General features: G+C 51.9%; 11 protein-coding genes across 11 annotated transcripts; 3 read left to right on the forward strand and 8 right to left on the reverse strand.

The window, feature by feature from the left end:
• Positions 1-1597: 1597 nt before the first annotated feature.
• On the forward strand, positions 1598-2692 carry PG994_015156 (uncharacterized protein; the record flags this gene model as incomplete). Its single annotated transcript, XM_066866565.1, has 2 exons — positions 1598-1790; positions 2424-2692. The coding sequence occupies 2 exons, from the start codon at positions 1598-1600 to the stop codon at positions 2690-2692; spliced, it is 462 nt and encodes a 153-aa protein (XP_066708241.1).
• Positions 2693-2951: 259 nt separating this feature from the next.
• Positions 2952-3591, reverse strand: PG994_015157 (uncharacterized protein; the record flags this gene model as incomplete). The annotated part of the gene is made up of 2 exons (XM_066866566.1): positions 2952-3424; positions 3474-3591. 2 exons carry the CDS (start codon positions 3589-3591, stop codon positions 2952-2954), a joined length of 591 nt encoding a protein of 196 aa, XP_066708242.1.
• Positions 3592-4017: 426 nt separating this feature from the next.
• On the reverse strand, positions 4018-4916 carry PG994_015158 (Translation factor guf1 mitochondrial; the record flags this gene model as incomplete). The annotated part of the gene is made up of 2 exons (XM_066866567.1): positions 4018-4311; positions 4776-4916. 2 exons carry the CDS (start codon positions 4914-4916, stop codon positions 4018-4020), a joined length of 435 nt encoding a protein of 144 aa, XP_066708243.1.
• A 333-nt stretch (positions 4917-5249) lies between these two features.
• Positions 5250-5828, reverse strand: PG994_015159 (C2H2 type zinc finger domain-containing protein; the record flags this gene model as incomplete). The annotated part of the gene is made up of 1 exon (XM_066866568.1): positions 5250-5828. One exon carries the CDS (start codon positions 5826-5828, stop codon positions 5250-5252), a length of 579 nt encoding a protein of 192 aa, XP_066708244.1.
• A 39-nt stretch (positions 5829-5867) lies between these two features.
• On the reverse strand, positions 5868-6233 carry PG994_015160 (uncharacterized protein; the record flags this gene model as incomplete). Its single annotated transcript, XM_066866569.1, has 1 exon — positions 5868-6233. One exon carries the CDS (start codon positions 6231-6233, stop codon positions 5868-5870), a length of 366 nt encoding a protein of 121 aa, XP_066708245.1.
• Positions 6234-8495: 2262 nt separating this feature from the next.
• On the forward strand, positions 8496-9240 carry PG994_015161 (uncharacterized protein; the record flags this gene model as incomplete). Its single annotated transcript, XM_066866570.1, has 2 exons — positions 8496-9049; positions 9123-9240. 2 exons carry the CDS (start codon positions 8496-8498, stop codon positions 9238-9240), a joined length of 672 nt encoding a protein of 223 aa, XP_066708246.1.
• A 693-nt stretch (positions 9241-9933) lies between these two features.
• PG994_015162 (uncharacterized protein) lies at positions 9934-10620 on the reverse strand (the record flags this gene model as incomplete). Its single annotated transcript, XM_066866571.1, has 1 exon — positions 9934-10620. One exon carries the CDS (start codon positions 10618-10620, stop codon positions 9934-9936), a length of 687 nt encoding a protein of 228 aa, XP_066708247.1.
• A 4998-nt stretch (positions 10621-15618) lies between these two features.
• On the reverse strand, positions 15619-16440 carry PG994_015163 (insulin-degrading enzyme; the record flags this gene model as incomplete). Its single annotated transcript, XM_066866572.1, has 3 exons — positions 15619-15854; positions 15912-16206; positions 16264-16440. The coding sequence occupies 3 exons, from the start codon at positions 16438-16440 to the stop codon at positions 15619-15621; spliced, it is 708 nt and encodes a 235-aa protein (XP_066708248.1).
• A 63-nt stretch (positions 16441-16503) lies between these two features.
• On the reverse strand, positions 16504-18789 carry PG994_015164 (peptidase M16 inactive domain-containing protein; the record flags this gene model as incomplete). Its single annotated transcript, XM_066866573.1, has 3 exons — positions 16504-17547; positions 17601-18446; positions 18520-18789. The coding sequence occupies 3 exons, from the start codon at positions 18787-18789 to the stop codon at positions 16504-16506; spliced, it is 2160 nt and encodes a 719-aa protein (XP_066708249.1).
• An 862-nt stretch (positions 18790-19651) lies between these two features.
• PG994_015165 (INO80 chromatin remodeling complex Ies1) lies at positions 19652-21377 on the forward strand (the record flags this gene model as incomplete). The annotated part of the gene is made up of 2 exons (XM_066866574.1): positions 19652-19982; positions 20050-21377. The coding sequence occupies 2 exons, from the start codon at positions 19652-19654 to the stop codon at positions 21375-21377; spliced, it is 1659 nt and encodes a 552-aa protein (XP_066708250.1).
• A 1271-nt stretch (positions 21378-22648) lies between these two features.
• On the reverse strand, positions 22649-23144 carry PG994_015166 (uncharacterized protein; the record flags this gene model as incomplete). Its single annotated transcript, XM_066866575.1, has 2 exons — positions 22649-22713; positions 22769-23144. 2 exons carry the CDS (start codon positions 23142-23144, stop codon positions 22649-22651), a joined length of 441 nt encoding a protein of 146 aa, XP_066708251.1.
• Positions 23145-23276: the final 132 nt, after the last annotated feature.

Genomic DNA, 23276 nt, shown 5'->3' on the forward strand with positions numbered 1-23276 from the left:
TGAGGCTTTCTAGGTGCCATGGGTCTGTATATATACACCAGTTCTCGCTGCACGTACAATCGCCGCGAATCATGATTAGAGTGCTGCTTTCCAGGCCATTACGTCGGCTGAGTCGCCTCGTCTGATCCAACTACACCCTGACCGAGTCAGCTAAGCCACCACGCGTCACGACATGTCTAAATCTCCTTCCCTAGGTGCCTATTCCTTCTTCTTTTTCCTCTTGTCGAGCAATCACATCTTGCTTTAATTGGTGCTTTTGACATGATCTCTCGTGGCGTTTTATATTTTTTCGTGCCCACGGCTTAAGGCAAAACTGGCATTTGGCCTTATCAGACTGACCGCGCTTCCTAGCAATTTGTAAGCTAATATCTTCGTATGTGGTGTGAGTACTTACTTATGAGCCCTCTTTGTATGTGAGCTTACTTCCGAACGAGACCCTTGAAAATCGCAAGTACGGCAACAGGATTGCTCTTGCCCTTGGACATTGGTCAATAACTCGGGTGTAAGTTGTATTTTTGAGGTCGAAACGTTGCTAGGAAAATGAAGTTCCTTAACATGCGAAACCAAATCCACCGTACGGTGAGGGCACCATGGACAGGCTTTCTCGGAATGAGAATCGACAATGTGTCGCGCAAGTTGGGTTTCGGCAAGAACCTCGGAACATGGTGGTACAGGGCATCGTTGGACGTTATGAACCACCAGGCGATGCGTACCAAGTTCCTCCTGCTTTAGCACTTTGCCGCAATCGTCGCATTTTACCCGGAAGTGGATAGCTATGAGGTGGTCCTCGAAGAGCGCATACGCTAAAGTTAAATCGCATTCATCGCAACGCTTGTCGGGGTGATAATTTTCGATATGACTCTTGGTGAAGTCTGACTCGAGGTCGGGGCATTCCGGACACCTTTGCCACCTATCCTTTTGCTTCATGTGTTGGAAGAGGCTTCCACTGGCGATGATCGTTTCGCATTTTGGACATTCGATCCAATGATGGTACCTGGCAACGTGGTTGGGAAACCCTTCTCTTTCGGGTTTGCACCTTGGGCACAGTTGCAATTCATGATGGGAAGTGAAATGTTCCTTCAGCAAACAAGCTGGCATTGACTCCTCAACTCCTCTCGCATGGCAGAGAAAACAATCTTGCATCTGTGAGTGTTTTTGGCCATCTTCTAACACAGAGTTGCAATGTACACAAGTATGCACATTGACCGTATGTTCAGCCAGATTCCCAACTTCCGCCCGACATAATCGGCAGATATGCTCACTGTTATGATGCTCGTCAACACAGCCAAGAGGTAAATGGACTCCACAAAGAGTGCAAATTTGCAGGTGGTGCGAATCGTTCAAATGGTTGGCCTCGGATTCTGCTCCAGTGACCATGTAACAGTGCGGGCATGTGACGAATCCGGGCTTGTCGACAATCGTGTAGGCCATTGGGTCGCCTGGTTCGTAATTAGAAGGGAAAAAATGATCTTGGATAATCCTGGTAGATGATTTCACATCCTTCGTTAGAAAGAAGGAATTCCTTTGAGGCTCGTACATGGTCAACGGTAGGCCATCTCTTGTGTGGCAATTTTTCACCCCGGTGATCTGGATGGCAATGCCGTACGGCGGTTCGAAACGCTCTTTGTATAGCTGGTCGGTCATACTTGTCCGGCTTAATACCGAGTGCATCGAAAGGGCTATATTCCAGCCAGGTTGTGTTCATGATGGTGAGGATGGTGAGGATGGTGAGGATGGTGAGGATGGTGAGGATGGTGAGGATGGTGAGGATGGTGAGGATGGTGAGGATGGTGAGGGAAGATTGGGTGGGGCAGATGGGATTGGAACATGATAATTCGCGTCCATTTGCCCGGACTGGAAGATAGTTTCGCCGTGAACCGCATCGTCCACAAATGGTAAATTTAGCCTACACCGCCCACTTTCCTTCCACTGTTTAGACTAACGCACCGTGACTCTGACTAATCGTGAGATACGGTATGCTCACCGCCAATGCAGACATGAAGATAATTATGATGAATACAGTAAGTTAACGTCATTGCTAGAGAAGCTACTTGTCTGCCGATGCATCTGCGTATCCAACTGCGTATCCAGCTGCGTATGCAAGTACAGGCGGGGTCCATAACCTAGCGCCCGCTGGCAAGCGGCCCAGGCGCTGCACGTGTAGTCTTCCCATCCAACAACTCGACTTGTCCCTTCCCTTTCTTTCCCCCAGTTTTTTTTTTTAGAGTTAGGTTATGTACTAAGAGCGTCCCATGATCTCTCCCACGCCACATTCTCTAGCAGCCCATGGCTAGCCCAAAGCGCAAACCCGACTCGGCTTAAGCGCCCGACGTCCAGCGGCACCGTTTTCAGCTGACTGACTTCTCCCCTCCACAACCTGCACCTTCCGGTTTATACTGTACCTCCGGGTCCCGGCGTCAAAGTTATCGACATCCTTGAACCCGAGTCGGACCCCGATGCCGACGACGGTGCCCGACGCATCAATAATCAAAGTCATGGACCAGGCAATCAGGGACATCAGCGCCAAGTCAGCGGCCTCCCCACACGTTCCTTTCTGTGCACGTGGCGTCGCACGTCCCAGCTGAAGCCTAATGAAGCGACCCAACCTAACGACCCCTTCCGCGACCATCACCTTCCTCTCTACGGCGAGTCTGATGAGGAGTTCACGTCGGAGACCCCGAGCGATATGTGAGAGGAAGAGAATGGCGAGGACGCAGTAACTTAGGCTAACGCCGCAGACCCCCACCTCAGTCCCGACGAGGTGGGACCCGCGCTTGCCCAGGCGGTACGCGCTGCAAGTGGAGTGAAGCGACCACGACTGTCGCCGACGGGGAGGGCAAGCCTCGGACTGCCATCGCAAGCGTTCAGTGACGGGAAAATGCGCACACAGAGAATATAGGCGTGGGGCTGCAGGCGGAGTGGCGCAGGTGTCGCTAACGCAAGCTGGCTCCCTATTCCATTTCCGGACCACGCGGCACGCTGCTTTCGGGTTCGTCTACCGAGTCAGATCGCGCGTCAGCAGTGGGTCCGCGGGTGAAGAGGGTGTCAACCGCACAGCACGGCTCCCTTCTCTTCCATTCGAGCAGAAAGAAACGGGTTATTCTGATGGCGCCTTTGCTTAGCATGGTACGTACACTGCATGACTGATAGGACTTGACGCCCCATGTCCTAACTCGGTAGGTTGACGTGGAGACGCAGCCAAAATAAGCACCGTGGTAGGCGTGGCTGGCTCCTTTTGCTGCATCTTTCGGTGATACTCGCCGATCTCCTTTTGTTGATGCACTTGGGTTGTCGGCGGGCTCGTTCTCTAGCAGCTTTATACGGATCTGACAAATCTCGCATGTCGAGACCTCGCTGATGATATCCTTGTCAGTCTTGCGCTTTTCTGTCTCGAACTTCATAAAGAAGCCTGGTGTGCCTCTCGCTATCGGCTTTCTGTTCGAAGCCCCGTTTGCCGTTCGTCTGATGGACACCCCGGTGCTCCCCTTGGACCTCAGAATTGTCCTGGATCCGTCGGTCGATACCGAGATCTTCAGTAGTTGGGAAGCACTCACGAGTGCCTTCGCGTCGCCCCAATTGTTCGTGTTCCATCGCGTATCCAGGGCCTCGGTCTTAGCACGGGAAGATTCCGAAAGTCTTCGGCTCTGTGCATCGCTCTGACTCATGAACAGAAACTCCATCTCACAGTCCGTGCGTTGTACTGAAAACAAACGTCGGGCGACACCCAAGAACTACTGCGCAAGTTGAATGAGCTCCTAGACAAAGCTCGACGGCGTCCGCGAAGCTGAGCCTGGAACGCTACGGAAGAAGGAATTGCTTTAATCTTATCTTATTTTGTTTCCTTACGCAGCTGAATCAACAGGATCATCTTGGCTAAATATTCCTTCATATGCATCATTGGTGGACTGTCAGGTATAGTATCGACCATTAGACCCCTATTGTTTATTAACAGAGCGCCGCACGAAATAATGAAAAAAAAAACGAACCATTCTATAAGCAAGTCAGAAAGAGAGGTATCTATCTACCCGGCTCCACCACGCCGCCCACCTCCTCCAGACGGTGCGCTCCTCCCTGCGCGTCCCTGCATGATACCACTTTCGCCTCTGTCTGCAGCAAATCGCAAGGGTAGGGTGCCACAATGTCCTCGGATCCCACGATGGTGAAGGTGTTGTCGATCCTGGCGTGCTGGAACTTCTTTATACCCGGGTTGAAGATGTAGCCGACCCGCCCTACCCACGGGACCGAGTGCGCAAGCTGGAGGGGATAACGGATGCCGATCTTGCCGACGGTGTACGCCTCGCCCGTGGCGAACTGACCAAGTCGTCGCCGCCGCGGACGAGCGTCCCCGTCGGAGAAATAAACCAGGACGACGAGGAGCAGGACCGTTGGTGAACAAAAAGTGTTGAATGGGCTTTCATACGTACGTACAAGTGGGGTTCAACCGGTGCTGTATTGCTATATTCTGTTGTTCATGTCTATCTATTGTGCCAGCTGCGGGGGGTATCGCATACCCCTCTTCATGAGGCAGAAAAGGGGTTCGTGCGCGCAGGCACGTGGCACCCCTTTTGGAGTAGTATGGACAGCCTCAGTTCCTGCTGTTCCAACAAAAAGAGCAAGGAGAGCAGGACGCCGATAGGGGGCCCTACCGCCATGTGCAACAGCAGCGTTGGGGTCGGCAGCGGCGTTTGGCTCCCCAGCAGCTTGAAGGCCGGCTGCAGCGTCTGGGCCAGCCCCGGAGGGCTAGCGCCAGTGAGAAGTCGCAAGGATTTTCGCACCTGCAGCACCTGACCCCCAAGCTCGTTTCCAGGACTGTGAGTAGTGTAGGTTGGTGTCTTCGTACGGATTGCGACGGTGTCACGGTGCGCCCCGGCGCCTTCGCCCTCGGTTCGGTCCATCTGGTCTTTGCGAAAGGACATCGCGGAGGAGGGGGTCGTCTTTGTCCTTGTCGACGTGGTGCACCCGCACATGCCTAAAATAGTAAATACATCCCTATAGTAAGCTCTGTGTGAAACTTTTAAGCAGGGTTTATTACCATACCTACCTCTGTAGATTGTCTGGCCTGGGGTATTTATGTTCACGATCGGGACAAAACGGACAAACATAGCCCGGCGACTCATGGACCAAGCCGTGCCGCATCATCTCGTTCTTCCGCTTGAAGCCCTTCCCGCCTCGCTCCGCGGACAACCCTTCACCGTGCAGTAATGGGGCCGGGCCGAGGAGTAGACGTTAGCGTAGGAGTTGAGCAAGTACTAGGTCTGGAATGGTGCAGCGTTGCATCCCGCGAACTTGCAGACAAAACTGCCGGTGGGATTGGTCGTGTTGTCGATGCTCATCCGGTCTATGTTGGAACTCGTGGGCGTGGGAATCTGCTGATCCGAAACGTTCGGACTGTCACCACTGCTACTCATACCGGAGCCAGACCGGAGCGTGTAGGCATTGGTGGATGACACCGTCTGCGGAGTATGTGAGCTGCCCGTTGCTAGCATGCAGGACGCGGCAAACAGAGATAAGGGCAGAGTAGGAAGAGGGTCATGCTTCATAGCATGTTCCTTTTCCGTCATGCTGGGATGGTCACTGAGATGTTTCCCGAATTGGGATCTGATGGAAGGTAACGAAGCGTTGCAGTTGACCTCGGATTGTGGCGAGCCAATCGGTGGTAGATCGCTATGCATGCCATGAGTAGCTAGTTGCGTGACGGGAGACTTCCCGTTGCTCGGATGGCGTAACACTTGGCTCGATGGTCGTCGCGGGGAGTACAAATCTTGCGCCGGTTGGGGGGTGTAGGGAGACATCGGAGTTGCCAGTACCGGCTTGGGCGCCTGTGACATGGTCTCCCTCCGGAGGGGCAGCGGTTGGGGCGGTTGTTGTTACTGGCGCAGACTCGTTGGGCGATCGACATGTCGCAATGAGAACGTCCCTCGAGGGGCAAGCTTCGTTTCGCTCGGCTCCTCCACCTCCATACCGCGCGGCTCGGCCGGCGCCGGAGCCTGCACTGCCGACAAAGCGCTGGCGGCGACGGACTTGAGGTCTATAGGAGGTGGTATGATCGGGCGCAATCCGGGAAACATGGCCGGACTGTGCGTAGGATCGTCTAACTCTATGTCGCAGGCCGCAGTCGAACTTGAGCTACAGCTCCCCTCCTCTTCCTCCTCTTTTCCACCCAGACCTGCCGATGATGCCAAGGGCCGAATTCCCGCCTCGAGGGCAATATCCGGCCGCTTTCCACCGTCCATGGATTGTATCAAAACGGCATCGCCTTGGCTAGGATTTACCTTTCGCCGACGATTAAAAGGTTTGCGATAGGGGTTAGGAGGGTGACTAACTTTAGGCAGCCGCATTACAAGAGCATATAATGGCGAGAGGTCGAATTTCGGAAGAACAGCTGTCATGCGTAGGCTATTAAGGTTTAACCCTTTTTTATCGGGCCATTCACTATCTATCGTTCTTAGTTATTACTAGCTAGTATCTTACAACATTTAAAACAGAAGGCCGTAATAACCAGATCGTGTAGGTTAGATAAGAAACGTACCAGAGAAAAGTAATAACGCGTGGCTATTATGGTAAGTTGGATAGGGGCAACGTCCCTCTGCCCTGCCCTGCCCTTCAGAAGACTGCAAGGGTAGCGGATAGGATCATCGAAAATCGGTCCTCTAAAGCAAATGTTGGCAAGTCGTAGGCTCTATCTGAGTAGGACACGTCGTATGCTTCCAATGGACCAGGCGCTTGCACGAGGCGGTTGGAGCGTGAAGATTAATAAACCCTGGGCCCCGATACCACAGCATCTGGCCTTCGGCTGAGGTGGAAAAGGGAGGTAGAAGAGAAGAATAGTCTGAATGGAAGAGACTACCTTGCCCCTGATGACCTTTCCCACACTGCTTTCATCGGGGCAGCCAATAGGAAATATCCCGCTCTATCCGTCACACTGCTACGCCAGAGGTCTTTTGCTTGCCCACTTCTGCAGTCCCTTACCACTCTACATGCATGGCGTCCTCGGCCCGTCACACAAGGCGTCTGCAGCGGTTATTGTTCAGCCCTCACAGCTGGGCAAACACTGCCCTGCCACATCCTAGTTTGCCTAGGGGCCTGTGGTCTTGTCCCCGTCAGCAAGCCTGAACGTACCGCGCCTCCCCCCCTATCGCCAACTGGAGCATTGCTGGCCTCTGCCTGCCCTAACACCCGAGACCCTCTGGCCATCCTCTTGTTTTTGGATGATGTGTCGGCGCCTCTCCGCATCAGTTTTCCTCCGCCCACTTATTCCGGTTTCCCTTCCCACTGCCCGCGATCTACCATGGATTTTTCGAAGTGACCCATCTATTGCGTCGACCTCCAATCTATTCGGAGTCCTCCTTGGCCTGGATGCTCACCACGGTGTAGCTCCCTGTTCGAAAAGTCCAAGCCCAGTGTATTTAGCAATTCTTTTAACTAACCCGGTCTAAGATAATAGTATTACTCGGATTAATGAACCCTAGAATGGGCTGTCGACGTATGGCTGTTTCTATCGATCCCGATCGCTCCGATACATCTTATTAAAAATTGCTATCCCCCGAATAAATCATCCCCGAGCACATCAGGTACCACCGAACGGTCTTACGAAACCGTAGCGCCTCTTATCTACTCGATTAATATAGTTACCGCGCCCCCAACGGTTATTTCTGCTCGTCGCCTTCAATGGGAGGTGGGCCCAACTGGACGTGCATGACCCTGGGAAGAGCCCAACACTGGGTATCGTCGCTTGTCGTTTAACGATATTAACAACCAGAGCCTATGGCCAGTTCTGTGTCCGTGGACAGAACTGGCGAGAAGGCACCTTCGGTTAGTCCGGTTTCAGAAACTATAAAGCAGTGGCCGTAGGAATACGAGGAGTGGTGCTCATTTCACGTACTGAAGAAAGGGTGCCTAATAAAGGAAAGGCACAGGAGACATGTAGGAACGGTCTCGAGGTAGCCTAGAAGAGAGTAGTAGCCGTCGACGAATATAACTCTGTTAGCAATCGAGAGAGGAAGCGACCTTGAGCGAGGACCACAAATGCAGGCGGATCATACTGTTAGTCTAGAGTTTTATTGGATATAGCTTCTTGTCAATCGGGCCGCCAAGTATTCGGTTATATATCGTAGACTGTGGTTGATAACAGAATTACATATATTCATGGAGGGCTTTTCAAGAAGAAACATCGGCCATCCCGATTGGTTAGCGGCATCGTTGGCACTATATAGCCGCGTGTGGAATGACGCATGGTAACTTGGACCGGAGTTCTTTCCTTTTCGCCACTGGCTTACGATACGCCGTGACTCCGTTGGTTATTCCATGCCTTCCCTAGTCTGAGGCCGAAGTTATATAGAATGTTAAGTCCATAAGGCTTCGTTCCTTTCCCTCTTCAAAACCCTTCGTCTCATTTCCTCTGCTCAAGAAACACTTGCACCAAAACCAACGTATCATCCTTCACCGGTTCTGCGCATCGTGAATACAGAACAAGCTTTACCATCCCGCGCCTCAAAATGCAGAGTTACTCCGGCCGTGGCAGCCCACCAGAAACATCAAATTACCCCTCTCCTCATTCACAACATGCGCTGCCCGTAAACACCAGCACCTACAGCGCTACCAGCAGCAGTTCCAACTACATGACGGATCCAACTTCCCACTCGTATCCCAGGCCTGAGCTCCCGCCTTTGAATACAGAATCGTACCGATCATCTAGCTCGAGCTACTTATATCCCTTCGACAGACCGTCTCACCTGCCTCAAGGGATTCTGGCACACCGGGCACCTCGCACGAAACGACGCCGCCTAACAACCAGGGAAGACGCCAACTTCCAGTGCGATGTCAAAGGATGTGGCAAGCTGTTCAGCCGCAGCTACAACTTCAAGGCCCATCTTAAGACTCACGACGAGAAGCGAGAGTACCCATTTCCCTGCCAGGTAGAAGGCTACACCAAGAAGTTCGTGCGGAAAACCGATCTTTCCCGACACCACCAAAGCGTGCACATGAAGGAGCGCAACCACAAATGCTATTTCTGTCACCGCACCTTCGCCAGGAAGGACACGCTCCAAAGGTAAGGCTTTCACTCTCTACTATTATTCACGCAGACTCCATCGACAAAGAGCACTGACATAATACTACCATAGGCACATAAAGGATACTTGCCCCAAAAGAATTTGTACTAGCACACTTAACGTACGCAACGAAGACTACGGTCCCGAAAAGCCCCATTCTATGGGTATTGATACTGTACCATCCACGTAACTTCAGACACTCCCACCTCCTTGGTCGCCGTTTCCCGCAGCCTTATCCACTGCTCAAAGGCTACTAATGTCCCTTGAGAATTCTTCCGTTTCTTGTTTGACTCTGGCATGGTGGCGTTGAATGTTCTGCCGTTCAGTGCCATGGTATTGGTCTCGTTGAGGACCTGTTCAGCGACTTCTTTGACTATTCGTGGCTCTCCGTTTGTTTTTCTGCAGGATTGTATTTCGTCCTCGCCTCCTGGTCTCCAGGTAATTGCGCCAAGGCATCATTGTCCTCAACCGATTCCATCTTGACATCCCGAGTGAACCCCTATGTGTGAGCCTATCGATCTTTTTGTGCATGTGCTGTAGTTTGCTGTCCATCTTCTTGTCCATTTTCAGTATGCGATTATACATTGAAATAATCTGCGCTTGAAGACCTTGCACAAACTCTAAGATATCGGATCTGTCTTTTCGTTAGCAGCAATACGGGCTGGGCTACAACTTGTAAACTTACTGTTTTGCAGGAGGCTCTCGGTAGTTACATTGGATGCCTTTCTCCTTACAGTTCTGACACGGCTTCAGCTCATCGCATTTAACTTTTAGCTGTCGGCAACTGCCACAAGCCTACACCGGGAGTCAGCAGTGAGGTGCATAAGGAGGTCCAGCGTGATACCTACTTGGGAAGCGCGTGGCGCCTTTCTTTTGGCTGTCGCTATGGCAACCGGGGCAGGATATGGCACCTCAGGACTCGGGGCATGTGGCCCATACCCGGGGGGCTGAGGATCATAGTGGCCAGGAAGCTGGGCTGGCGTTGGGGGAGCAGGCGTGTAATTTCCAGGTTGGTACATGGCAGGCGAGGGAGAGGGTATTGCGGGCCTAGCGGGCCGTTGTCGAAGCTCTGGGGCCTTCGGTGGTCCTCTGGTAGATGGTTGTTTGGATGAGGCATCCCCTGGGGCGTAGGCGAAAAACCATCTAGCGCATTGCTGGTGAAGTTTAGATCGCGCAGCTGAGGGAGAGTCATGTCTCCATGAGTTGGATCAGGTTTCATAAGCGGGGCTTTGGTATATTGCTGATAATGCGGCAGGATATGCGCTGGCGAAGGAGGATGTCGATGGTGTTCCTGTATTGGAGGTAGCGCAAATCGGTCTGGCTCATGATGACGGCGCTCATCTAGCTGGTCTTGCACCGGGTTAGGAGGCGGCTCGACTGGACGATAGAACGGACGGTGATAAGAAGGGGGCGGTTGGTACTGCTGCGGTGGAGGTAATTGGGGATGGTGAGGGCCAGCAGAGTGCGGCGGCGGTGGATTGGTTGGTTGAGGTTGAGGAAGATGCTGCCAGTGCGCCGGACCGACAGCTGTGACACGAGGTCGCTTGGCCTCGGGCGGTCCAGACTCCATATTCGGATCAACCTCTGTGAAGGGGGTTGCTTGAAGTCAGCCAGGTCGTTAAGGAAAGTATGTGAGTTGACTTCCCTGACTTCAGCCGGCGAGCCTTGATGGCAAGGCTCGCATGTCATTTTGTAGTTCATCGTGGATTTCTCGGTGTGCACTCTGACTGCTGGGAGCTGTTGCTATCACGGCCCCGGGCCAATGAGAATGATATCGAAGCGCGGGCCCTGGCACCGGCGGCCTCGTTGAGACTTTCCGCAAGCGATTGCTTGAAGGCATAGATCACCTACGCCCGGCAGCAGTGGGTAAAGATCTCAACGAGCATCGGACTTGACAGTTTGTGGTATACAAAGTGTCCTGCCCCTGCCAGCCTAGTCCTCATGCCAACCCGTCCTAATCGCGCCTTGTACATGCTGATACCTGTAGTAGTCATATTACACTTTACAAAAAGTCTAGGTCGTTTCCTGTCCTCTCACCGCCAGTCGAGTAGGGTCATGTCCTGGCCGTTGGCTACCTGGATTGAGCTGTCCTGCATCGAGTAGGCCTGCGCGTATCCCTGGAGCCAGCCTGATTATTTATTTACATTTCTCCGTCACCAAAGATGATGCATCATGCACCGCGGCGTAGAACCTAGCTTCAAATACTTTCGCGCTACCTGGAAGCGCTTGGGTCGGGCAGCCAGTCGCGGGGCACGGCAGTGTGAACATGCAGACCAGGGTCCAGAAAGGCAGTCGCACCAATGAACAACGCCCTATGCTACAACAGGGGGCGTAGGTACTCGCGATAACAGTGCGTGGTAGTTGCCCGAGAGCAGTAACCAATATTCATAAAGATCCTCCCTCCTGACCCTGGCTGCATCGGTTATGTTGACCTGCATCGAGCAACCCCCATCCGGTGATCGACGGCACGAAGCCTGGGCGGCCACGGCTGTGGCGGCGTAAGTACAATTGCGTGGAATTCGATAAATAAAGCTTCTCTTCTGTTATTGATCTTCCTTCTTCCATTCTTCCTATCCTATCTAAAACTGAAATTCACTACCTAAATTCCCTAAACCACCGCTATCCCGTTGCGATCGATATTATTATAGTAAGTCCTTCCTGACCTTTTACTAGCAAGTACGTCTCTTAACATGAACCAAGGGAATCAATGGAACCCGAAAGTGAGATCCCGATTGACAATGGGATATAATCCCCTAGTAACTTAGCTCTAATTCGCAATCTGCTATTAGGTCTGCGTCGCTTTTGGGGCTTGTTAGCGCTTTTTGTGCTTTTCGTCCTATACTTAGGGGCTTCTGCAGAAATTAAAGGCGATATCCGAGAGATTTGGGATGTATTGTGTTTGACTCTGAAACTCATCTTTTGGGTCTTTTTCGTTTTGAGTCTAGTAGGTATCGCGTTATGGGGGATCATACCCAGCACAGGATGATACAGGGAAATGAAAAATGGCAAGTGAAGAGGCAAAGACATTGTAGAAGGCGAGGGTAAAACTGGCTAGAGGGTAAAGGAGATCATTCCAGCTAAGGAGCTAGGTTGAAAAGGCCATGGTGGCTTGTGAGCAAGGCGAATAGAATGAGCATAAGCAGGAGATACGCACTGACGGGGAAGTCAATAAATAGTATGGGCTCGGGAGACCTCAAGTGAACCAACAGGGGCCCTAGGCGCTCACCGACTTCCCTCCAATGAGCAACTAATATGTGCGACTTGGACCGGAAGCCTCAGGACTGGACCTGAACGACAGATGTCTCGTTAGCTGGACTAATACAAGTACCTTGCGATCCACTTTGTCGGGGTGTCAGGATCTCTTCGCTGAGACCACCTGGAAGCGATTGGCTCCGGAGGCAGATTATGGTGATGGCACTGCATGACTGTTGGCTGCACAAGTCGGGTTGCCCTGCGTCAAGCAGCCCCACACGTACCAGTGCATTCGTGATGCAAGCCCAGCATTCGCGGCGACCGCGTCTTCGTCAGCAAGTCTAACGAGAGGAAGCTCCAGCACCGGTGAATCTAAACCTGGTTCTATTGGATTTCGCGCTCTGCGAGAGAATACGTTTACAAAACCCCGTGTATGATGTGGGGTGCGAGAGCAAACGGTGTAAGTGGATTGGCTCCTTTTGCCTGGCCGCTAACAGCCCAGTGCTCCAGGCCTCCCCCTGCCCAGGTTATCATTTCGCAGAGACCCGCAGAGAAGAGGCACTGGCGACTCCACTGAAATGGCCCACGTCACGACAAGGCTGAGTTCGCCGACAACCTTTTTTGTTCCAATCTTTTCGTCTTCCGCCTCCACCCATTTAGCAACTCGAGACACCACCTGCGTGGCGCAAACAGCAGCTGCCCTGTCGAGTTTTGGTTAGCGTTATTCCGCCGACTACCTATCAGGCAGGCGTGGAGTGCGCGTCGGTCCAACCTGTTGCTCGCGGTTTGCGATCACCCCGACTACTTAGCCGTTCACTGCTTTCGGCTTGATCAAAGGAGGTTCATCCTAGTTCTATTGATTACGACCAAAGCTTGGCTCAGTTAGTATCGACATAGCCAAGTTTAGGCTTTTCCAGCACGATGAAAAGGCTTGTTTCGTCTGGGGCGAGAGTGCCATCCAATAGTGGTGCTATGATGGCCCGGCCCACCTCGTCGGGATTGATAAAACTACCCTATGAGATGGTTGCCAATATTGCCATGCGCCTCAGTATTGAGGAGGTATTCGACTTATCCTTCTGCTGCCGCCACTTCCAGTATATCATCACCGAAGATAGATTCTGCAAACTCATCGTTCGGGTAAGACATTTCTTGGTTGCCGGGATTTACGGGTTCAGCTTACTGATGTTAATTAGGCAAAAGCACCTTACTCTCTTAAGGCGCAGCAGGCAGTGCACGACGGCCGGTATGCGAGAGCACTGAGACGATTAGTTAAAAGGCGGAGAGCCGTCGCAGAAGCTCGCCCTTACGTTGTGGCGATGATTGGACTCGCCGACACTTATCTATATTCCAGTGGCAAGTTGTGCTATGTACACGGGGATACGGCACAAAGATAGCTTCGGATTCTGGATTTACAGAACCCGCCCGGTCAGGAGACCGTAGTCGACATCCCGAGGCTTACAGCCGAAGCCATCCCACGCTCCAAGAATTGCCAAAAATACACATTTCACGTTACGGAGCCCGGCACAAGCACCTCCCCACGTAATATGTCTACGTCGGCGGCGAGATCAAGAGCATTACGACTGCGAGGGAAGCATGGGAAAGTCTGCACGGTGCGGGAAAATATGTATCTCATGATAGAAACACGGCGTTGACGAACAAAGCAAGTCTCCACAGGGGTAATCGATGCAATACGAGGACCAGCACATTAACTCGCCACGTTCCGCGCTAAATTCTGCCACGCATGAGCTCAAACCTCCCCATACGCCATCAACCTTCAGTCCTCTTGACTGCATGGGAACGCATAGCCTAGGCCGTGGTCAGCCATCCGTCAGCCGTCTTTACAGAATGCATCACGTACCAGAGCTACTATCCGTCGACTAGATGTTGTGGACGCAGGCGCGGCAGGTATGGACCTTGCAATACCGGCACTCGAAAATCCACCAAGAGGGACCTGAATGACATAGGCTGCAGGTCCACTGGATCAGCGTGCTGTCGGACTTGATCATCTTGAAAGAGTGGGCGCAGCTGTTGGCGACCGCCATGGTGTTTGAAGCTGTAGCACTGCAGTCGATTGGGGAAGAAGGGGGATGATGCGGCAGGAGAAAGTGGCATGGGCGACTGGTAGGTTGGGGCGCCTTTATAGAACCTCTGGTATGGGTCAGGTCGCCCTGTGGCGTGAAACGACCATCTTATCTGGTGGGCTATGTGATGCTATCCCAGCTCCGTATACGTGTATCCTAGCTTTATGTGACGACTCCCAACATTTGGTGCGAGACCCTTATCCCGCAGGCGGTGGATGACCGATTCTACCTCGAAAGCTAGGATGGGGTGACGCGTCTCCCGTCTACTGCCTCTTCCGACCGAATAGGTAAGCCACGAAAAAGCAGTGGGCTTCGATGGAGTGGTTCGGGTGCGTCATGACAGCATAAGTGGCGCGTTCATCTGGGAGGCACTGGATCATGACATCGGGTCTGAGCCACGGGGGCCTGGGAATCGGGCATTATAGAAACTGCTAGGGGAACCATCTAGCGAATCGTTCAGCATAGCCGGCTTCGACGGCAATTCTCTTCGTCCTTTTGCATAGGGCCAGGGATCCAGGAGTGATGTGGACTCGCTAAATGGCGTGCGACCTGTCCATTTGGTCCCAGATAAGGATGGTCGTATTAGCGGGCGTGACCCAGGAGAGATTCGGCGGCGGGTACCGGGAGTTGTGCCGTAGGCAGCTGAAAAAGCGAAAAGGGGGAGGATTACCTGTGGTTACAGTGCTTGTTGGGAAATGCGAGCTTGCAAGGGGTTAGCCCGGAACTGTGTCTCCTGCTTCCGCAGGCCACGCCCATTAGCCACATACTACCATAGCCAACAGGCTGGCCTCAGTAGTTGGTCGATTCCATCTTTGAGGCAGTCACACACTACTGCCGACCTCCTGCAACGCCCGTCCCCTCAGGGCACCCCCAGAAGTCTCCCAACACATACTCTGCAATGACGGCTGTCTGCGATGCAGTATTCATGCGGACGTTGTGAATACAATCAGACAGTGGCTAAAGAGATCGGTAACATTCATAAGCTTTATTTACATAGACCTAGTAATTACCTCTCAAATGTTCCAATAACTAACCAACCAAATAGCGAAACAAGATAAAAAAAGGGAAAACTACTCGCAGTGTCCGTTGCAAAACAGATTCAGTGCCATATTAATCTCAATTTCGTATACCTTGGCGCATCTGCTATACAATCCCTCGAAACTTGAAATCGCCCATTTGGAGCCGCGATAAATAGCCACAACACGAGGTTCTCAATACGAAGCTCACAGTTTGGAATCAAAATCCTAAAACTCGGCAAGCTCCCGTGTCGGGCGTGCCCCGGAGCTGGCGACCAATTAAGACTTGTACTCTCTGACTTCGGTAATCAGATAGGGCACAATCCCTTTATTTGGTACTGTCTCGGCTTCCTTGTCGGCCGAGGCTGCCTCCTGTGTCTTGGCACTTGTGCCTTGGGCCTCCAAGTACACCACCACCTTAGCCCTCCTAGGCGACGAGGGCAGGATGTGGTTCGAGTAGAACTCCATCATGTCAGACTTGGTCAATTGCTTCACATGAATGGCATCTTCTTGCGCTAATCTCGGGCGTTAGTAACATGTGCATATGATATGCTTTCGGGAGACAGCCATACCTGCTTCAAAATCGTAGTACTCGTTGGAAATTTGTGCCCAGTGCCTTCCAGTCTCCTGATTGAGGTTATTCACCTTCTCGAGGCGTTTGACTACCACGGCTCTCTTGTGGCTCTCGAACTCGGTATCGCTTATGGTGCTTAGCGCAGTAGCTTGGGCATCCAGGAATGAATTAATACGTAACTCCAAATATTCACAAGTTCTCTCGCTTTGGATAATGAACCGGAAACTATAAGTCGTCGAGCAGCTTCGAATGCCACTGAAAATAACATAGCCAAGTTGCTCCTTAGTGCGCAGCTGATCGAAAGCAGGTTCGTGTATAATTTAGTCGAGCAGCTGCGTCTTAGCTCGCACCATGCGGTCACCCCTATTTCCGATGTGGAGATAGTATTCAATGCAGTGGTTGACGTTGACGGGATCCTTGAGTGTCTTCTTGTAGAGATAGTTAACACCCTCGGGAAACACCAGGGATCGTAGGATCGGTAACTGGTCCTTGAGGAGCACACGGGGCTTCAGCGTATTCTTAATCATCGTGGTCAGTTTCAGGGCATCCTCCTTATACAAGTTGCCGTGTACGTAAGCTTCAATATACATTTAGGAGATGAGTTGCTTATAGAAAGCCCGTGTAGCTTCAACGGTAATGCCTAGGAGCTCCGCTTCAAGTTGATCCACGACGAAGTCATGCTCCGAGGTAAGCCATGAGATATAATCTCCGATCTGTGTGAATGGTTGTTGGAGCTCCCAGTTTTTGTACCCACGCGACAACCGCTCTTTGACGATATCAAAGCGTGCATCACGGATCTCCAGGTCGCGCATGGTTATCAAAACCTGCTCTAGCAAAATTGGGAGCTTATCATTATAACCCGACACTTCAACAAAGAGGCCCCGGGAGTCCAGAGTAACGTAGTACTGCAAGCCTGCCAGTTCTGCATTATAGGAGTACTCCTCCATAGCATCCCGGACAAGGTCCGTGTATAACTTGGCCTTCACCGAGTTCTCTGCCGTGGCAAAGATAATGGGGTTCTTGCAGCTAACCACTAGGTTCGCCTTCGGTACCCAGAAGGTGTCATCTTTCTTGAACCATGTTCTGGCCGCGTTGTCGTTCCGTAGTAGACGAGGCGCCAAGGCTGGCTCTTTAACTTCCTTCTTTTCGACTTCCAGCTTGGTCGGGATGAACTGGTTCTTGTGCGGCAGATGCAATTGAGGCAAACGCGCTTTGGCGTCAGCACTGGCGGCCTTTGCTATCTCCGCAAGGAACTCTTCAGGGATCTTCTCCGCCTTGTACTCGGTTCCATACCACTTTTCATTCTGGTCCCAGTCACCAGGGTAGTCTCTAGAAACCAGGGTCATCCTGAAATTGTCCGGCCGAAGACAATCCAACCCCTGGGAAATAAGGTCGGCGTCAAACTTGCGGAGTCGGCTTTGCCCACTAAGTAACCACTCTCTCGGCAATGGCTTCTGCATGACGGCGGCAATCTTGCTCGTGAAACGGCTGGCTGGGGTTTTCTGCTTAAACTTGAAGTCCACGTCGGCCATGCCCTTCAGCTCCTGGAAAATCCATTCCTGCGGTGGGGTTTCTCGAAGCAAAGCAATGTATTGAAAGAAGACCTTAACGATTTCCTTGTAGTTCACCAAGCCCTGTATCTCAAAGTTAGCCTAGGGACTGACCATTACTACCAGAGAGCACTTACATCTTGGGTTAGTCGAACCTGGCAGTTAAACACCCCGGGGGTGCCGGGGCAAACAGCATCCACACCGGCACTTAGCGAGTTGGCCCAGCCTTTGGATTTAATATACGAGAAAATACTGCCACGCCCCTCATGCCCAATCAGGTGACTGATATACTGGCTTGGCTGCGATTCGTAGAGCTTCACCTCGTCCATGAATGGGAAGAAGAGGTTAAGCGCCCTCGAGTCCATAACAGGCTTCGCAAAGCATTGCCAGTTCAGCTGTTCTTCCGTAAATGGCACTTCATCTTCCCACCGGTTTTGAGACAGATTCTTGTTGGGCACAGCTGAAAAAAGCTCGGCCGCCCAGCGTTCCAGGACGTCAAGGGTCTCCCGGCCAAGCACACACAGCTTCATTATGTTTGCCGAGTAATGCTTCTCATGGAACTCCATGAATTTGGCCCGGACGTCGATACCGCGTGCCTCGGGCTCTGTCTTAAGAACTTCAAAGTTTCCCGTACCAAAGTGGCAGTAGGGGTGCTTTGGGTTCGATAAGCTCTTCTCGAGTTGGTACAAACGCCACTGATCATTCTGCTGGTTCTTCTTGTTCTCCGAATCAACGGCTCGCAGCTCACGGTCCAAAGCCGATAAGAGAAACAGTGGCTCAATGAAGAACTGAGCGAAGCGATCCAGAGCCCCATACAATGGGGACTCGGATGATCCTTTGCCCTCGTCAGGTTTCGCGCCTACCTCGAAAAAGTAGTTTGTGGAAGTTGCACCAGTATAGGCATTGGAGTGTCCAGAGTGCGCTGATAGATACTGGTTGTACGCATTTTCCACCGGATACTTCTTAGTTCCCATGAACAAGAGCTGCGCGGCGTCAGTCAGAAACGGCTCAGACGGCAACGTGACAGACGGCATCGTGACAGACAGCTAGACTTACATGTTCCACGGCGTGAGCCATACCTGGCGTGTGCTCCTCATCACTAAAGTTGCCTACATTCACATCCAAAGCCGCGCTTGCCTTGTCCGTCTCCGGATCATGAACCAGGAGACATTCCATGTGGTTAACCAGACGAACAACGCGATAACCGCGATCGTCCAGTGACGGCGCCTCCAGCTGGTCCGTAACCCGGTCTACAGTCTGCTGGCTTCCATGCCGGATGGGGACATCCTGCACGACCGCACCCTGGGTAGGTATAGGCGGCACCATGATGCTGACAAAAGATGTCGATGCACAATTGAACGCCTCAATGATGTAGCGGGGAAATAGAAAAATGGGAAGAGGTTAGAGGGGTAGTTGTGGTAGCTTACCGCACGTCTTTGGTCTGAAAGGGTTCTCCAGTTCGAAAGATGAGCGAAGACTAATAATGAGTATGGTTTACAACCAAATAAGGAGGAATACGTGCTGGTAAGAGTGGAAAGGTCGTATGTATATGTTGTAGGGACTCCCTTTCTCGCTAGGAAACAACACTTTCGATGCAGGTTATGTTTATTGCGGCCGCCCCCTCTTTACCCACGAAGGGGGGTTGGGAATATGATTTCCAGAGTGTACAGGTAGCGTAACGGCCTGGGTTACAGGGCCTAGCAACCTCGCCAAGGCCTTGCAGCCCCCAAATTTGCATCTACGTATCCTGCGGGTAGTAAATAACACAGAGCCCAATGCCCCTGTATCAAGTCTGGAAGTGTCCCCGATTCGCTCCCTATATGCAAGTAGGCGGGGGTACATGCCTTACAATCTACCCTCGTCCTGAGTTGGCTTCAGGGGCCTCGAAGCCGAACCCTCCATCAGCTTTTAGTTTTCTGCAATGGCTGGCTGGATTCAATTTGACAGCATATAAGAAGAGTACCCAAGGAAAAGCCTTCTCGTATTTGCCGGGTATCCCTCGATAATATGTCACCACTCTTTTCCCATCACCTCTTTTCCTCGTTATTTCTATCCTTATATATAGCACATTTTACAATGGCAGGTCGCGACACATTATGGTAGTGCCTTACTAGGCTCCTTTAAGTTGATCGTTAGCTTATTTCCCAAACCACTGAAGAGCGAGCAGTTTACCCAAAGTTCACTCACTATGAACGGCATAAATAATGGTACTGCCTGCTCAACCGGCCGGGTTCGACCCCTCAAGAAACGAGATGGCGTGCCACTCTGGCGCAAAGACATCCAATACGACTTCCTCCGCGCCATCTTCGACGACGCGCGAAAGGTTTTTACCAACAGCTACGACCTCGTCAAGACCGAGAAGCAGACCTTTGCCGACTTATACATCGACACCATGGCTAGGAGTAGCATTACGAGCAAAGTCCTCAGCGACAAGCTGCTTAGTAATCGGGAGTCCGCGAAGAGCATGGCTATGGTCTGTCTATTGGTCAATGTTGGCCGTATAAATACCACCTTGAACTGTAAGTTGCTCTAGTAATCTAGTTCTTTCCCTGTCGGCTTTTCATGCTAACCTCTGTTTCCTACTAGTCTCCCCTGAGATGCGAGCCCAGCTTCGCACCTACCATGCCATCCCGTCGCTCCAAGCCTACCAGAATGACACTGCGTACAAACAATTGCAGGATGCTCCTCGGCTGAAGTCCATCCTCAAGGGCCTCAAGGGCGCTGCCGAAGACAGACCCAAGCCTCAGGATCTGGAAGGCTTGAAGGGGCTCAATATCCCACGAACGGACCCGGCCAACCTGATCTCCCTCACCTTCCAAGAGGCAATACACGTCACCGAGTTACATTTCCCGAATGATGGCGAGTTCCATGACTTGATCATGAAGACCAATTTCACCAGTGCCTCTCGCGCCACCGCTTTCCTATGGCTCATGTGGTTCTACCTAGAATCGGATTTCACAGAAGAAGGATGTAGCGAGAACCCATTTGGTGCTGGTGTGGTCTACAACTCAAAGTTGGCTAATCAAGAGGTCCCCAGGCTGGCCTCCATGACACCCGAAGAGGAAGACCAAGAAAACATCGACCCACAAACCGAGATCGACTTTGGCCACGGGAAAGAGGCCCAGCGAGCTAATATCATTGCCGCCTATACTCAGGATTCCCAGAATCACCAACTAATCAAGCGTTCTGCTTCAAGAGACAAGCTGCTTGGCGATGAGGGCATCTCTGCAGGGGTATTGCCGCCGATCAGACCATCTACGCACAATTCCAACCTCGATAGTACGAGAACGACTCTGGCCCTAAGTACACTCGCGCGTCTGCCCGGCGCCAGGCCCAGATCCGCAGCAATCGACGGCGTGGTGCCACGTAAGCGGCGACCACCTACTGCTCATCAGGTTTCCGTGAAGCACACCCGACACCTGCGCGTCGAGTACATCTTGGATCGAAGACTGCGAAAGGCCCATCACAAAGCACGGAAGGCGCGGCGACAGGAGAGCGCTATTATTCGCGCAATACATCGCCTTGATGCCATGGCTGACCCATTTGTCGACAGCGATGAAGGAGAGTCAGGGTACGCTATGGATAAATCCGTGCCCTTCCGTCCGGGCTTCGGTGGTCTCTTTCCATTAGCATCCGAGCCGGACGATTTTGGCGAAGAGTTTGTGAGCAATGCTGCATCTTTCCGACACTTAGGCCGGCACCTTGAGGGATGGGTAAAGCCCGAATACTCCAACCGTGGTGCCTCGCGTCCTTTCAGAGCGCAGCACACACACGCCGGTGGTACCCCGGATGTCAATGGGGAGTATGCCGAAGGCAGCAAAAGAGCGGAGCACGACGGCCAGAGTGAGTCTCGCACCAATGACTCTGCTGCTGGCGACGTCATCATGGAAGACGCCAACGACCTGACGGCATGAAAAAAGAGCTTTTCGGCCTGGCTAGTGGCGCCGAAGAGGACGTCGGTTGTAAGGATGAAGAAAAGGACGAAGAACTTGACAATTTGGATAAGACTTTGCTGGGCATGGTAGATGACACGGATTCGGAAGATTAGTCGGCTCTACTGTTGTGGCGGATATAAACCATGAGCTGGTGTCGATTTTGTAAGTTCAACATGCTAAGCAGATCTGCACTCTTTGATTTTTCCGCTAACTTATAGATTAGACATATTACATTATGACATATACCTGCACCGGCAGGATACCATCCGTCACCCGTTTCGCAATGCAGTCAAAACAAGGCAGTGCCAAGGAGCTTGACGAACTTGGTGAAGGCTAATACGTACCAGTGGCGATACGGTACGTCATACCTGAAATCTGTGGTAGCGGTAGCCACTGAGCTGATACTGTGGTCGAGCGCTACTACCGGTGGCCGGAGTATGGGAGTACCAGGATAACAATCAGAGAACTATAGACGTGCCTTAACAACGGACCCTTTCATCGATACATGAAACTCGGTGTCTTGATTCTGAGCTAACGATGTCGTCTAATTATCTAGGGAGATACGTACGCATCACTGCGTGCTCAAAAGAAATTGGAGTCTGGGGAATTACCATATATCTGTCCGTAGTGAAACATTGGCCAATAGGACCAGGGCCTGGTCATTTAAGCGGGTCGGTGGTCCTTACTGTACAGTACCGCCCATGTCAAGAGCCTGACTAGCCAAAACGAAACAAACCATACAAATTGATTGGTTGCTTCTAGAGACAGCTTAACTAATCCGGTAATACACCTGCTGTTCCTGTACAAGCTCTACCAGACAAGCTGTTAGCAGGGTCAAGCCTCCACTAGACTATCTTCATGTGCCACCATTTGCCCTGGGGCAATTGGCGGTTGCATCTTTTGTCCCAGTCGGCTCAGTGGTATGCCCACAAAAGCACGCGGAAGGCTGCAGATATGCAGTTGCACTGGGGAAGGGGTCTGGAAGTCTAGACAGGTAGATGGCGTCGGTAGTGCAGGCGAATAGGTCATGGGTATATTTTGGGTGTGCCACCGTACGATAAGAAGATGCACAACAAAATACACGTGGGTATTCCTAGCTGGGAGAGTAGACGGATTTAGTTGCGGTGTGTTGGTAGAACGGGTAGATAAGCGAAATCACGCAAATTTATTGGCTGTTTCCCTCCCAGACGAGAAGTGGGAAAAAAGGTTCCTGGTCGAGAGTGAAGGTAATATGCACATCTGCCTCCAAACTAAATCCTTCCCGTTCTTATACCCATTTTCTTCAACCAGCGAAGAATTGATCTCTCATCGGGAGCTAAGACCCAATAGATTAATATATGTAGTAGGTCCTAGTATAAGATATAACTTACTCGGTTTTCCGCTATCCACTGGGCCGCTTTGAACGGTGAACGCACTACTCACCACGCACTGTTGGCACGTGGCCCCTTGGCTGTCTACCGTATGCGCATCGACGCGGATTTTGTACCGACCAGAGCAAACGATAGTAAGTTTGCGGAAGATACCAAAATGTAACGCCTTAGCACTTAAATCGTGACCAGGATTGGCGTACAGTATTTTGGGTGTCGTGACGGGCTCACTCATGAGGTGATCCTCGAGGACTTTGCCTGAGAGATTGACGAGCACTGCATGAAAGAAATTGCATGGTGCGCTAGTGCTGATAATGAATGGGCACTTCATGACCACCCCGGCCTGAATCACGGTGAATGGCTGGACCTCGACCTCCATTGTGAAACAAGGACTAAGAAGTGACATTTATAATAGTTACTTCACAATGAGCATACTCACGGCCGACGCTTCTCTTATACCCATGACCTTCGCGACGAAAAGCAACCAGCTGCGCTGTGGCGTTCCCCCGCT

Source organism: Apiospora phragmitis, assembly GCF_038363925.1.
Source record: "Apiospora phragmitis strain CBS 135458 chromosome Unknown utg000014l:1.0-1827420.0:1.0-1829600.0, whole genome shotgun sequence".
In the NCBI taxonomy this organism is placed as follows: domain Eukaryota; kingdom Fungi; phylum Ascomycota; class Sordariomycetes; order Amphisphaeriales; family Apiosporaceae; genus Apiospora; species Apiospora phragmitis.